Source organism: Gopherus evgoodei, chromosome 5 (genome assembly GCF_007399415.2).
Source record: "Gopherus evgoodei ecotype Sinaloan lineage chromosome 5, rGopEvg1_v1.p, whole genome shotgun sequence".
Lineage (NCBI taxonomy): Eukaryota > Metazoa > Chordata > Testudines > Testudinidae > Gopherus > Gopherus evgoodei.
The window spans coordinates 36,697,219-36,712,583 of record NC_044326.1 but is presented as its reverse complement, the minus strand read 5'-3'; the positions used below and the strand labels follow the sequence as shown (position 1 = coordinate 36,712,583).

The window sequence follows — 15,365 nt, the reverse complement described above, 5'->3', positions numbered from 1 at the left end:
GTGGATAAAAATCTGATTTTCTTTAAAAATATTTTTATATCAGATTTTTAAAAATCTAAATTAAATATTTCTTTCTTTTTTAAAATAAACCTAAATTAAATTTGAAATTATGACAAAACTATGGAAAGGACAAAACTTACTACATTCTATTAAAATAATTTAAATAAATACAAATAATAGGCTATCCCAGTGAGCCCTCAAATTGTAATGACTTAAAAAGAGTACTGCTTTCTAAATTATATACACAAACAGGGCAAAAGCATCTTTAACTTTTGAGGTCAATTCAAGCTTTGAAAAAATATGTTACAAATGTCATGCACTGCATTAAGTATATCTATATTATTTTCAGTCTTTGCAATTGAGCAAATGCTAGTGTTTACATATTTCCAAATGCAAGTACTTTCAGTTTATGTTGTACAGAAAAGCTTTTCCCAACGGACACTAGGAGGCAATAGAGACCACCAGGAAACAAGTTATAACCCATTTTAAGAACAAACTGGCTGCAAATAATTCAACTTTCTTTTAAGCTAAGGACATCAAAAATACTGAATTATATTGTAAATCAAAATCATATCCAGACTCTTGGCTTACTAAATTTTAAAAAACTGATTTCAACCTGTCAAATCAAGGAGAGAGAGAGACAAGGTGCGTGAAGAAATATCTTTTATTGGACCAACTTCTGTTGGTGAAAGAGAAGCTTTTGAGCTTTACAGAGCTATTCTCAGGTCTGAGCTCTGTGGAGCTCAGAAGTGTGTGTCTTCCACAAAAAGAAGTTCGTCCAATAAATGGCAATACCTATTACCTGACCCAGCTTGTCTTTCTCATTTTGTGGGACCAACAAGAATACAACACTGCAAACAAGAGAAATAATCATAATTATTAGACCTGCTTGACTGGTTCCCTTATTGGTCTAGACTTAAGGGTTAGCCTCTACCTCCAGATGGAGGCAAGTATTGGTTTTTCAATTTCTAACTGTATACAAACAATCCCATGATCTCCTGTAAAGAAGAGTTCAACTATATTGTGTAAAATACAGCAGAACCTCAGAGTTATGAACACCTCAGGAATAGAAGATGTTCGTAACTCTCAACAAAACATTATGGTTGTTCTTTCAAAAGTTTACAACTGAACATTGACTTAATACAGCTTTGAAACTACTATGTAGAAGAAAAATGCTGCTTTCCCTCTATTTTTTAAGCAGTTTATGTTTAACACAACACTGTACAGTATTCGAGGTTGTTGGCTTCTTTTGGTCTCTGCTGCTGCCTGACTGCATACTTCCGGTTCCAAATGAGGTGTGTGGTTGACTGGTCCATTTATAATTCTGGTGTTTGTAACTCTGAGGTTCTATTGTATGTACAGTCAAGTGTGCATGTACACCACTGATGCAGTTATTTCTCATTTAACATGGGACAAAAGAAGACCCAGTCTTTGATTAGTTTAAAATAACTTGGAGAAAAAGCATTTGGAAGAAATGGGTTAAAGTAATAAATGAGAATTTCTAAGTTTTGACGATGGGCTGATTTTCAGCTACATATGAAAAGAGAAAAAAAATCCTTCAACTATTTTTAGTTTGAAACAATTTCCAGGGTTCACAATTAGAAATAGAGTGGGACTAGGTGGTATGGAACAAAGAAAACTGCTTTCCCATTCATCTTCAATTTATAGGGTCTTCTAACTTCTAGTCCTCTATATTAACCACAAGGCCATAAGCTTCTAATTGAGTGGGAGATGGAAGTTTCCAAAGAAGTAATCTGACCAGCAAAAAAAGAAAATGATTAAAAAAAACGATTACCTCTGATTCTCCAAACCTTTGCCAGAACCCTGACTATAAGAAGTACTAGTGAAAAGGCATATAGGAGTCCCTTTATCCATTGGATAGATAAGGTATTCCGTTGTTAATTTTTTTCCACTATGCCATGAGCAGAAGATTGGTAGCTTCTTTTTCAAGTAAGGGATGGAGAAATTTACCTCCAATGTTCCTTTGTAAAGTAGGTATGCTACTACGTGCTCCACAGACCACTTGTGAAGATCTGTCATGGATCAGCTCTTTCTGTTAGTTCTTCTTCCCTGCTAAATATATGGCAATCAGAAGTGTCTTCTGGGAAAGCTCATTCCCATATTTGCCAAGCCTTGCAACACAAGATGCAAAATTTGGTCCCTTCCTGCTTCCTGATGTACAAGCACAGTGACCCTATTGTATGTGTGAAGTAGGGCGACCTTTTGGCATATCAGGTGTCTGAAGGTACTTATATTTAGAACCACTCATCTGTTGTACAGAAAATGTTCTGTTGTTGGTCCTATACAGGTCCTTGACAGGAGTGGGGAGGCACCTTCTCTGTATGCGCCTCATGTCACGTTGGACGAATCTGTGGTCACTACAATTTGAATGGCTGGAGTTTGAACTAAATCCCTAATTCAAGCTCATCTTTGGACTGGCACTTAGGACAGAAAAGCCCAAAGGTTGTCCATCATCCAGAAGAGATGCAAGTCCCCCTATAATGCTTGCTTCCACTGTGATTTCAAGATCACTGAGTTGTTCTCATGAGAAGAAAAGCCACGATACTCCTAATTCAGCTGAGGCCATCAAAACTCAAATGTATTCATAGTATGGTCCATGCTATCATCCATCTGATCTGACAAATCCTCTCCATCAGATTGGTCATGCGTTGAATCCTGTTCTGCAGCAGGAAGACCAAGCAGATCCATGCCTAGCAGAGCTCACATGTACTCCAAATGTCTGCTGGGGAAAAGTAGAGACTTTGAATCTTACTGACTCCAAAACCCTCGTGATGACATGGAAAAGCGAACAGACTCCTCTTTCGACTCCTTCCATAGTGGTGTTCTTGACCAGCCAAATCCCCAGGTAAGGGTACATGTGCATTCCCAGCCCCTGTACACATGGCACCACTAAGGCCAATGAATTTGGGAAAACATGGTGCTTCAGTAGAGAAACTATCCTAACTAAGCTTACCAGGGAAAAATGGGTTTATGCCACACTACTGAGTCCTGGCACTCAGCACTCCTGTTAAACTCTGGCTTCTGCTTCAAGGATTTACCTTTTGAAACACTCTGGCCTAGCCCTGTGCTGGTCTCAAAGAAGTCTTCATAGGTTCCCTTGATGTGGGGTTGGAGAATACATCACCGTTTGAGGTGACATTTGCATGACAATATTTCCCCTTGTACCTGGTGGTCGACTTGGAGACAGTCAAGGCAGAAGATATGTTTGTCAATTACCCACATTGTTCTAAGCATGAAACCACTCAGCAGTCTTCTTTCCTTCTTAGGGGCTGAAGAAACTGACAACATCCACTGAAGAATATAATGCAACAAGAAAAAAAAAAAACGAAAAATAATTAGGTGCCAGAGTGCTAAAAATAGACATCGGAGCCACGTGGCAAGCCTTGAAAAATGCAAAGCACTCAATGACAAAACAATTTTAGCAATAACAACCAGGACCTAGTAGGCACATAGTAGAGCATACTCAACAATACATCGCAGAGAAAAGTCTGAGCAATAACTGTGAGGTGCAGCTTCTGGAAGGAGTTCTTTCACTAACAGCTGTCAAGAAATTGCTAATTAGAACATTCCAAGGACACTGAACAAATTCAGATAGTAGTATGTGACCACTAGTAGGGGGACTGGCTCACAGACCCAGTCATAAGCATCTTTTGAGACTGAAAACACTTCAATAGCTTGGGGAGCTGTGATTGTCTCATGCCAAGAAGCTAAGAACCAGGAAGGAAAATTCTGGTGGACAGTATCTTTACAGAAACATAACTAGCACAAATCTAATCTAGAATCAAAGTCCCAAGCGGGAACCCAGACAACTATGCTGAATGCAACATCTGAGAATGTAAACAATAACTAATGTACACATGCCATTGCCAAATGGTTCACCTGCAAATTTAACAGAAGAAATTTGCATCACCCTTGCCATTCCAAAGGCTATTATTACTAAAGAGTAATATGCTCTCATCTTAGAAGAGCAGAGGACCTGTCTACTATTATTCCTATTACATTAACATCTAAGAACCCCAATCAATGATCAGCGTACAGACAAGTAACAAAGACATTGCCAGGTACTTGGGGACTAAGTCTGGAAATGCCTCTTTCTAAGATTCTTAAATGAAATCACACTACACAACATTTGCGCATCATACGGTTCCTTTCCACCAAGTATGTCACACTATTGATTAAGCCTCATCAAAACACCTGCAAGGTAATTATTACCCTCATTTACAGATGGATAAACTGCACACAAAAAGGTTAAAAAAAATTTCCAAGGCCTCATAGCAAACCAAGAGAGAGCTAGGAACAGAAATGAGGAGTTTCTGTAGCCTCTAGATTACACTATCTCTATGACTGGAAACTGAAATTACAAAAGGACCCCCCAACTTCTGAAAATTTAGAAGCCTGGTCAAGTAAAGATGGATTATTCTCTACACATCCAAAGTGAGCCAAGATACTTCCTTATCACATTAAAGTCCAGGACCAAAAAAACATGGAGAGATCCTTCCATGAAGCTTAAAATACAGTGTAACCATAGGCACAATTAGTAATGGTTCAATTAAAAACCTCTCTCTTTGGAAATGCAAGAAAAAAAATAAATAAAATGAATGTCCCATGAACTTGGTTAATCATTATAATAAAATAGCCGTAAAACCTTTGCTAACTTTGCTTAGCCAGCAATAAGAAAGGAATAAGGCATGTCTCGCTATGAGTAAAGTAAAATGAATTTGAAAATCAAGGACCTAAATCTGCACTCATTTGCACGAAGTATCTGGCGGCAGAAGTGAATCCAAAGATTTAACTACAACTGGCACTTCTGAGATTCTGTTGATACCGGCAATTTAGTTGTTAAGAATAATAATGTAGTTATCATTTGTGATGCCAGAAGGTTGGGAGTCTAGTGTAATACTGTAGTACATCTTCTGTGCTGGTTTAAACACTGGTTTGAGAAGGAGAATAAAAATTAGATTGGAATATTTATAACTATACATTTTGTTTAAATATTAAACAATTTTTCTTTTAATAACTAAATCAGTATTAAAATCAGTTTGGAAATGATGCTATAATCTTACACTGACCTCCCAGACACTGTCACCCTTGAGCACTCTCTTCCTGAAACTCTGAATGTCTAAAAAGAAATCTGTACTCATTTGGTAAGTCTATCACTAGGACAAGAATTCAAAATAACTGGTGTGAGGAAACACTCCAGCTATACTAAATAAATAGTGGATGGATCTACTTCCACAATGTCTACAGAGTGGAGGAGGAACATGCTATGCAAAAACATATGTATCTATTTTAATCAATATCCAATTACAGTTCAGTTTCTGAGCCACTAATGGTGGCCATGACACCCTTGAAAAGTGATGTAAAATTTTTGGTACCAGATGATGAGGATCCAATATCAAACACCACAGAACACTTCCCGCTCAGAAGAACTTTGGTGTTTTAACATTTAGTATTTTCTATTTACGTAGTATTAATGTCATTCTGATTGCATGTTTTGATTACTAGTTGGCATAAGGACAGCAATTCTCAGGAGTTGGGAAAGCATACTTGTATGCATGCCATAGTGGTTTTACTAACATTAGTAATATATACTCATGAAAATCAGCAAGCCACATCAAGAATGCCCGAAGCTCTACTCTATATTTATCCAAGGAATTGTTTGGGGCAATATTACCTGTCAAAGGCACATGGGAATATTTGGAAATTGCTAGGAACAAAGATCCACCTTGAAAGTATCACCTCACATTTCTCAGGGTCATTTTGGGGAGGAAGGGGGGGACTTTACACATTTTCCTAACACAAATGGTGAGTTTCAATCTTCAAATAAAATGAGCCATCCCCCCTTCCTTTACTGCAATCCAAACAGGAAAAGAGTAAATCTATCCCTAAAAAAGAGTTGGATGGTGGACGACTCCTACTCCTGAAGTACTTTGGGCCCAAGAGAAGGAACAGATTTCTGTCTGACAGAGGAAAGCTCGTTAGAAACGTGTTTTCCAACCAATGGAGGCATACAAAGGGGATAAATTAATTCAGTACACTGTACTCCTTAACCATGTTATTTTTAATACGGTGTGATCTGGGAAGTTAACCATGTGTTCCTGCTGTTCAGTCATGATGAATCTTGATGGCTGTAAAATCCTCCTTTGTGAAGCAGCAGGTACTGTTTACTGCTACGCTGCCTTGAATTATAACCCCCTTGCTATGTGTCTAAAAATGCTGCCGTCAGCAACAGAGGGCTGCATAGTTGCATCATATACACATAGTGTACTTGTTCACTTGTGTCCTTTTTTCCTCCTCATTGAGTTTCCTATTTGATTCTCAATAAGAAATGCAAGGCCCTAAAGAGATCTAAAAAATCCTTAACAATTCAAACAAACTGCTGAACCTGGAAACTGCCCAGAAGAGAAGCTTAGCGAAGACTGCAAGCTGTGGAGGTCTTCTCAGGAGAGTGAAAATGCACTGATGTACTAGTAACTAGGCACAGAAGTGTGAAGAACAGCCAACAGTGGCCTTTGCGTGAAAAACAGAGGCCCAACGATAGGAAATAAATCAATTTGTATCAGTGGATTACTTCTCAGAACTCTGCAGGCAATTTTTTGATGGACTCTGATTTGGAATTGCTTTTGTACATTGAGATGCTTAATATCTCAAACCTCAGGAAATTTTACAAGCAATATGATACAACAGGATGTGGACCGAGGTGGAGAAAGAAATATTAAGCATCAAAAGTAACAATACATGCAGCACCTGTGGCTGTTTTGTGGTACTGCATATAGATAATATCTGTGCCTGAAACCTCATCTGCTCTAGTCCAGTATTTTTAGCTCAACAATTTAACTTCTGAAATTTGTTATGTACATCTTACAGTAAGTCATTGTGCGTTATAAGGTAATTAGAAATCTAGACATAAGGAATCTTATTGGTGCTGCAAGTCAGAATTTAAGTGCACCAGCAGAACAGTGCCGAAGAACCTACACATACCTTATTCATAAAACATATTCACTAAAAAGCCTTCTGAAAATGCTTCTTCTGCAGCCTCGTGCCTTAAAAACTATCTGAAGTGTACTACAATTGCCTGAAAATGCAGTGATCAGATATGTGGTTGATAGCTGCAGTATAAAAATCTATACAAATAGGATCAGATAGATAGCATCTTACGACTTATATATTGACCCATCTTTGACAAGAAGTTGTTATAACAAGACATACTTTATACTAATTTTAATGATACATCTCGATATGTCCTATTGCAATTATAGGCCTGATTCAGGACAGCAAGTGCTTAAGTGCTGTCCTGAATCGGGGCCATGTATATTTTTATTTAAAATTACTGAAAGAAAAAAGCTAACCTTTCCACCACCACCTCTTCCTCCAAAAAAAATACTTTAAACAGACACTTTACCATGGAAAAATAGTTTATACTAATAGGAAAGTCTTACTAAGACTTTCTCCCATTTTTCTAGGGCTAATTTTTACTATAATCTCAATTGTTGATCCCCTCAAAAGTGACCAAAAGAGGGTTTATGTCACTTTTTATTTCAGTAAAGGTTCTTACTCTAACTTGGCTGTTTTGGTTTTTTTTAATTTATTAAACTCTGAAATATTGTCTACCTCAAAATGCTCCACAAGTAACTGGAGAACTAGTTAACTCAGCTGGTATGAAAAGACACAGAAGCAGCTGCAGCAGATACAACAACGTTACTGGGGTGAGGAGGAGAAGTGACGCCCAGGCTAAGGATATCCCTCTCCCCAGAGAAAACAAACTGTGCAGGGAGGAACACCCGCAAGGGACATGAGGATCTATAGAACCTCACCGCTCTCCCAACCACGTGAACTAGATAAAAGAAAGAAATCCCCAGGTGAAGCGAAGCTGGGGACTGAAACTGCCAGCAGAAACAGACACAAACATCTATGTACTAAAAGCAGCAGTTTTCCAACTTTCACTATACGAACACCTAACTTGATTTTGGCAATACACTTGATCTATTTCATTAATACATTTATTTAAAGTAAGATTACGGTGTTCTTAATTTAAGACAATTTTGTTAGGTACTATGCTAAAATTAACGACACACCAGATGATGAATTATTTCCCCCTTGATTGGTGGAGAGGGGGAGGGAAGGAGATATGAGAGAAGGAGAGACTCTTCCTTACCTTTTTTCATTTCCATAGGACTTCTGTGCAACTTTTGCATGGAGAATTAGTACTGTTTGATCACCCCGCTCCTTTAGATAATTCCGCATAGCTTCCCTAAAAATTAATTTAAAGAGAAAATAAGTTTTGAAAGTTTTGTAGTTATAATAATTCAAATAGAACTTTAAGAAAAAAATGCAGCTGAGGTTGAAAGAAGACAAAATAGGGGGATATGCAGCACACTAACAATACAGAGTTGGGTTTAAACCAGATGTTTTAAAAGATAATTTTGGGGGCAAAAAACCAGTATTCTATTTGCACCCCTCTACTGTAAGTTATGCTATCATCACAGAGTTTTCCACCACAGGGAAAGTCTGGGGTGCTGCAGAAGGACAGTATTTACTTCAATACATTTATTCACAACAGGAGGGATGTGCTGAGGTCTCGTTGTTACTATTTACAATATCTTGCTACCCATATTTGTTCAAGGTCTCCTTGCTTAGTTTTATCTGAGTCTTCCACACTGATGTGCTTACATGACATACATGGTGTATGTTGGTTTTCTAACATTCAGCCATACAATGACAACAAAAGCCAGACAGAAACTGTTTTGCTTAAAAACAAAGACAAGCATCTCTTGAGTTGAATAGGTAGATGACATCATTTTACTGGTCTTCTGCATATTACACCAGCCCTCCATTAAGTACTATAACCAATTCAGAGTCCCCTGGTCCTTACCTTCAAAGCGCATAACTAGATAAGTGCAAATACTGAAAGCTACCTACTGAAACTGACAGAAGTAGAGATAAAACTCTATGGAAGGGGTTTCAGGACATTTTTGGTGAAGGCCATCCACCCAAAGGCAACCACTCAGGAGATCAAACTCAACCAATATTTGGATAATTCTTTAATGGCATCAAGGCTGTTGACCCAGAACTTTACTCAACTAAGGAAACAATATTCTTAGTTGATAAGATCTGTTTCCAGTAGAAAGACCCCTCAGATAAAGAGAGCCTATGGAATAAAAACTCACCCAGGAGAGTAGGGGACAGAACATAATCCAACTGTGATGACATTTCAGTTTAAATTCTTATACCTGGCACATAGACATCATAGTATCTGGTGCACCAGAAATAAGTATATAAGTAGATGATACAAAAATACAGGATTACCTTGATCTCGGTAAATTTGGCTAATAATTAGTAACATTGATACTATGCTGCATATAGGCATAAAGTATAGACAATAAAAAACTGTTTCTCTCAAGTATATTTACATATACTGAGACTATTTATATAGGTATTCAGATGTTCAGTACTTTATAACTACCAAACCTAAGATTAATATTTTCTCAATGAATTATATTTACATATTTCAGTACTAACAAAATTCTTCATTTTAGCTTCATTTAACTTAGTCATAAACATATGTTCAAGATGCAGAGTGCATTACGTAATACCCATGAATATCTACGGTACTCAGGTTAAACAATTTCTCAAAAAGACTGCTACAAATATAGTAAAGAATGCTCATGGTCTGTCAGTTCTAGTGTATATTAAGCATTGTGTCAGGATCAAATTATCTCTGCCCCTTTCTCCTGCTCTAAAGGCTGTATTCATAAAATCACAGTTGCCACATAGACCTAACCTCCTAAGAATACAAAGACTACTCTTCTTTCTCTACTGCTTATCAAGAAAATGTTCAATAAGAACAAGAATACCTAGCTCTTATATAGCCATTTTCACCAGTAGATCTCAAAGCACTTTAAGGAGGTAAGCACCATTACCCATCATTATAGTATGGGCTGCATGAATGGACTATAAGGTGGACAGAAAGCTGGCTAGATCGTCAGGCTCAATGGGTAGTGATCAATGGTCCCACGTCTAGTTGGCAGCCAGTATCAAGTGGAGTACCCCAAAGGTCGGTCCTGGCGCCGGTTTTGTTCAATATCTTTATTAATGATCTAGAAGATGGCGTGGATTGCACCCTCAGCAAGTTTGCAGATGACACTAAACTGGGAGGAGTGGTAGATAAGCTGGAGGGTAGGGACAGGATACAGAGGGACCTAGACAAATTAGAGTATTGTGTCAAAATAAATCTGATGAGGTTCACCAAGGACAAGTGCAGAGTCCTGCACTTAGGACGGAAGAATCCCATGCACTGCTACAGATTAGATACCGAGTGGCTAGGCAGCAGTTCTGCAGAAATGGACCTAGGGGTTACAGTGGATGAGAAGCTGGATATGAGTCGACAGTGTGCCCTTGTTGCCAAGAAGGTTAATGGCATTTTGGGCTGTATAAGTAGGAGCATTGCCAGCAGATCAAGGGACGTGACCATTCCCCTCTATTCGGCATCGGTGAGGCCTCATCTGGAGTACTGTATCCAGTTTCGGGCCCCCCCACTACAAAAAGAATGTGGAAAAAATTGGAGAGAGTCCAGTGGAGGGCAACAAAAATTATTAGGGGACTCGAGCACATGACTTATGAGGAGAGGCTGAGGGAACTGGGATTGTTTAGTCTGCAGAAGAAAAGAAAGAAGGGATTTGATAGTTGCTTTCAACTACCTGAAAGGGGGTTCCAAAGAGGATGGATCTAGACTGTTCTCAACGGTAGCAGATGAAAGAACAAGGAGTAATGGTCTCAAGATGCAGTGGGGGAGGTTTTGGTTGGTTATTAGGAAAAACTTTTTCACTAGGAGGATGGTGGAATGGGTTACCTAGGGAAGTGGTAGAATCTCCTTCCTTAGAGGTTTTTAAGGTCAGGTGTGACAAAGCCCTGGCTGTGATGATGATGTATTTGGGGATCAGTCCTGCTTTGAGCAGGGGATTGGACTAGATGATCTCCTGAGGTCCCTTCCAACCCTGATATTCTATGATTCTATGATATTCCATTAGTCATATAGGACTTTTCATATATAGAAAAGAATTTAGTTAAAAGAGCATTTGAATTTTAACATAACGGTATATTCTTCAGACTATCTGAATGGATCATATTCCTACTTACATAGTCTATTATGTATTCAGTATAGGATTGCTAATTCAAAGGGAAAAAGAGATATAAGAAAGGACTCCAATTCACCAGTTTCCACTCTCTTTGCCCTCCTACACTCACAAGAAATCTATCTTCTGGGATACGTCTACCAGATCCTAAAAGATGTTCTCTGCTCAATTCTTTAAGAATAGATTCTCAATGTAGAAGTCAAGACCACAAGAGGTATTGGGAGGTCTTGCTAGGTAAGGGATAGGGGAGGGCATTTCCTTGTTCAGATTTTGTGGGATGGCAGTCCCTAACCATTTTACTACATGTTCAGAACATGAGGTCTTGGTATGTAAAAAAAAAAAAAAAAAATTTAGAACCACCCACTCTCACACATGGGAAATGGTTCCCAGGATCCCTGTCAATATCCCAGGAGGAAGATACTTTACTAACCAAGTAGCTGAACCCTGTGCATAAAACCTAGATTCATCAAAGTTAAGCACACAATACAGTTTATGCCCTGATATACAACAGGATGTTTAATCAATTTTCTAATTTTAATTAATCTCAGGAAAGTGGATTCTACCAATAACTTCAGAAGCAGAAAATTCCAAAAGTGATTAACCTCCAAGAGGGGAAAATACTTCATGATTTTAAACCCAACCTTTCAAAAAAAAAAATCCACAGATAGGTATAGATAATAATTGTACAAGTCATATAGGAAAATAGAAAATTACCTGTTGAGCTTATTTAAAACTATTGTGGGATAAACTCTGGTTTGAGTTATAAGTACTCACAGCCTAAATATAAAGCAAGTTGATCACAAAGCTAGAGTATATCTGGAAATGCATTCCTGATTAAATGTATCCCAAACCTGACATGACACAAAACATGTTTCTTCCTGTTTTGCATAAGGCATCCTGCTCCCCAACATAAAAGGAAGTAGGCCAGGGTACCAGTGGGTGTGTTATGCCCCCAAATACTATTGTTCACACACAGTGCTATGGAAAAAGTGCAGTTTTTGTGCACATCAGGCAAACGCAGTGGCCATCATTAAGTAAACATTTGCCTACAGTTGCCACAAAGCAGTATCCAAGATTACTACAGTTTTCCCCTCTCCACAGAATAATCAGTATTTATAGTAATTATGTGGTAACAATTGGCAAATGGTGACTATTTTATGGCTTCTACAGTAAGTTATTCCAAAACGGAACAGGAATAACTCAGATATAATACTTCACAGCCCTTCTCACAGCCTTTCATGAACAGCTTCCCTTGAGAATGTGGTACTATTTATCACTGGTCACACTTCACAAAACTTTTAGGTTAAAATCGTTCCCTGACAGCATTCTTGATTGTGATATACAGTGCACCACAAAAGCCCTCAAATACAATATTTAAATTCTGCCAGTAGAAGAGCTTTGGCATTTGATGTGATTTCATCAGCCACACTTACCAATGAATATAGAACATAGGGATAGAATATATATACCTGTCAATGAGGAGATGTTTGAAGTCATCTCTGGAAACTTAGATCTGAGCAGATTAATACCTACTATGATGCTCTACAAATAATAAACACTTGACTACATAAAAGCCAAGTGATTTCTGCAAAGAATTCTGAATTTCAGATTAAACCAAGAAATGAAAGGAAAGCAATCAATGGTCACAGTATTATTTCTGGTTGATAATGTGTTTGTTAAAGCTTTCCATTTTTCGGAAAAGATTTTAAACTAAAATTTCGAAATGTACTCTCACTCTCTGCCGAATGACTATCTTTCAGCACTGAAATTCAAGGCTGACAAGCTACAATTTGTTATTTATCTTTGAAACTTTTTAAAGGAAAAAATAAGTTTAGATAAAATGATAAACTATTCTATGCTTACCTGGTAAGACGTTTAGGTTGAGGTCGCTCACCAAATTTCCTGTAAACAAACAAGAAGCCAGTAATTTAAAACAAACATTCTGTGATAGATTTTTACACTTTAATATTAAAATTTGCTGTAGTGCTGTATCTTATTTCCTTGATTATTCTTCTTTTCTTTTATGCTGACATAATAAAGTATGTGTGTATATTATATTTTTATATATACATACACACACAGAGAGATATTTAAAAACACAGTAAAAGTATCGATAATTCATTTGTGATTCAGAATGTTTTAAATATAATATGTTCCATTTCTATTTTTTAAAGCAAACCAGCTCCTTTACAGAGTTTTTCTGTAATACTAAAGACATTCCTTACTCAAATAAATCAGAAAAATCACATATTATTCAAATTTTAATGAAAATGAAAAAAAGCCCTTCACTGTGAAAACATTTTTAATGTACCAAAAGGCCTGGCAAATGAAATCATTCATTATTGTCCAGTTAGGGGGGGAAATGTAGTACAATCCGTATTAATGTCTTTGTTTACTATGCCTTCTGCAAAAAGTCACATTTGCCTCATTTTTCTGAAGTTTACTTAAAAGTCCAAGGTTCTTAACTACATCAAAAATCAGAGATGATCTGCTATTACCATCTACTAGAAGTGCCAGTAAGAACTGTTACTAGCAACACAAAGACAACAACATTACTAATATTGTGACCATCAGCTGTCTGATTCTGAGTTGGCAAATACATTGCACTATAAATACTGCACATCAGAATGACTCTTCTAAGAAACTGGGGGTTCCTCCCCCCAGTAACTTCTTACAGTAGGCTTGATGAAGTTTATTATATACAATGGTCTCAAGACTCAAAAAAAATTAAGTTCTCAGCTAAACACGTAGGTGCAGAGAGGGCGATTCAAAAACATCTAATAATCCATTGGCATTGTGAGGTAATACTACCTCACCACAAACTTTAAGCTAAATCTTCCTAAAAATGTTAAAGTATGTAAGAAGATGCACACATGCAGTTGTATAGAAACATCCTCTTCAGCAATACAAAGCAAACCAAAAAGATTACGTCAGAATTGTCAAGAAGTCTTGAGAAAAGGAAGGCAAGGATATTGCTTCTCTGCCTCACAACACATCTGTTCCTATGTTCAATCTCTTAAAGAAAGTACAGTCACAAGCTAAAATGAGAACAAGAAACATGCAGCACCTAGCTGAACACCCTTCTACCTAAAAATAAATGATATGAGACAGGGAACTCAACCATGCAATGAATACGCAGCCATTACTGGTAAATACACTTCAGAACGGCAATGTTCTTGCTACAGTATATCAAACAGATATATCTTTCCCTTTATGCTTCAATTACAATGAAAATCCATCTATAATATTGCACTACAATATTCGAGGCTCCCTATTGCAATAAGGAGCATGAGACCTAAAATTACATGACAAGAGATCCCCTAATTTATGGAGCTGATCTGCAACGAACTCTGTAGCAAAGCAAGTACAACTGATTATGCAATTATTCAATACACTTAGATGTTATTTAAGTAATTCCAGAAATGCACCACAAAGTGAAAATATATAATTAATGCACATAAATTAATTTGCATTGTAACAGAGGAATGCCATCTTGCTCAGGAGACCACCAAAAGAGAAAAAACTATAGGGGACAGGCAGCAGCATTAATTTAAGGTGATTACATCAATTTAAAAACACACCTGAAATATTAAACCAGTTCAACTTTCTGTGTAGACCAGACCTTAGTGTTTTGGAAGACATGTCTGTTTTAAATAAATCCACAAGCTTGAGTGAAGGATTTTGCATTTAGTTCTGAGCAGATGACAACCATCCACTCTCTGAAATTCAGGTCTCTCTAAAGTGTCTCAATTTGGGCACCCCAAAATGGAAGTACCCAACATTACTTGTCATTTTTCCAAGTGTTGGCCTAAAACCGAAAAAGTGTATAAAAATTGATTTTACTTGTCATTATTTATGCTTTGTTTCTTTTTTACATTCTTCTCAGCTTGAATAATGAATGCAGATTGCTCAATTTCACTTATTTTTATGATCAGTATGTAGCTGCTTTCACTTTATTTCTTACGTGTTAGTGCAATGCTGAACTGTTTGGCCTTTGAACGTTATAAGAACTTACATGCTTCTATTAGGAATGTAAAAGTGTGCGTGTAATTTTAACAAGAATATAAGCTGCACTAACATCTATTTAGTCACTATTGGAGACTTACGACAATTTAAGGAATAAATAGGGTGAAAAAAACCTGAAGATTCACCTGTCTGAGACTCTCACTGACCAGGCAGTGAACTCTCTCTAACCAATGCTATCTGACCAAA

The 15,365-nt window shown here is 37.3% G+C and overlaps 1 protein-coding gene across 6 annotated transcripts in view; it reads right to left on the bottom strand.

Annotated features, from left to right (window-relative positions):
* Positions 1 to 15,365, bottom strand: part of RBPJ (recombination signal binding protein for immunoglobulin kappa J region) — an 83,446-nt gene that overhangs the window by 21,268 nt on the left and 46,813 nt on the right. For 4 of the 6 annotated variants that reach the window (XM_030563112.1, XM_030563115.1, XM_030563113.1 and 1 more), the window contains exons 2-3: positions 13,017 to 13,055; positions 8,177 to 8,272 (exon numbers count right to left, since the gene is read on the bottom strand). In XM_030563112.1, the coding sequence (XP_030418972.1) occupies positions 8,177 to 8,272; positions 13,017 to 13,055 (135 nt within the window). The other 2 variants (XM_030563116.1, XM_030563117.1) reach the window with 2 other exon arrangements.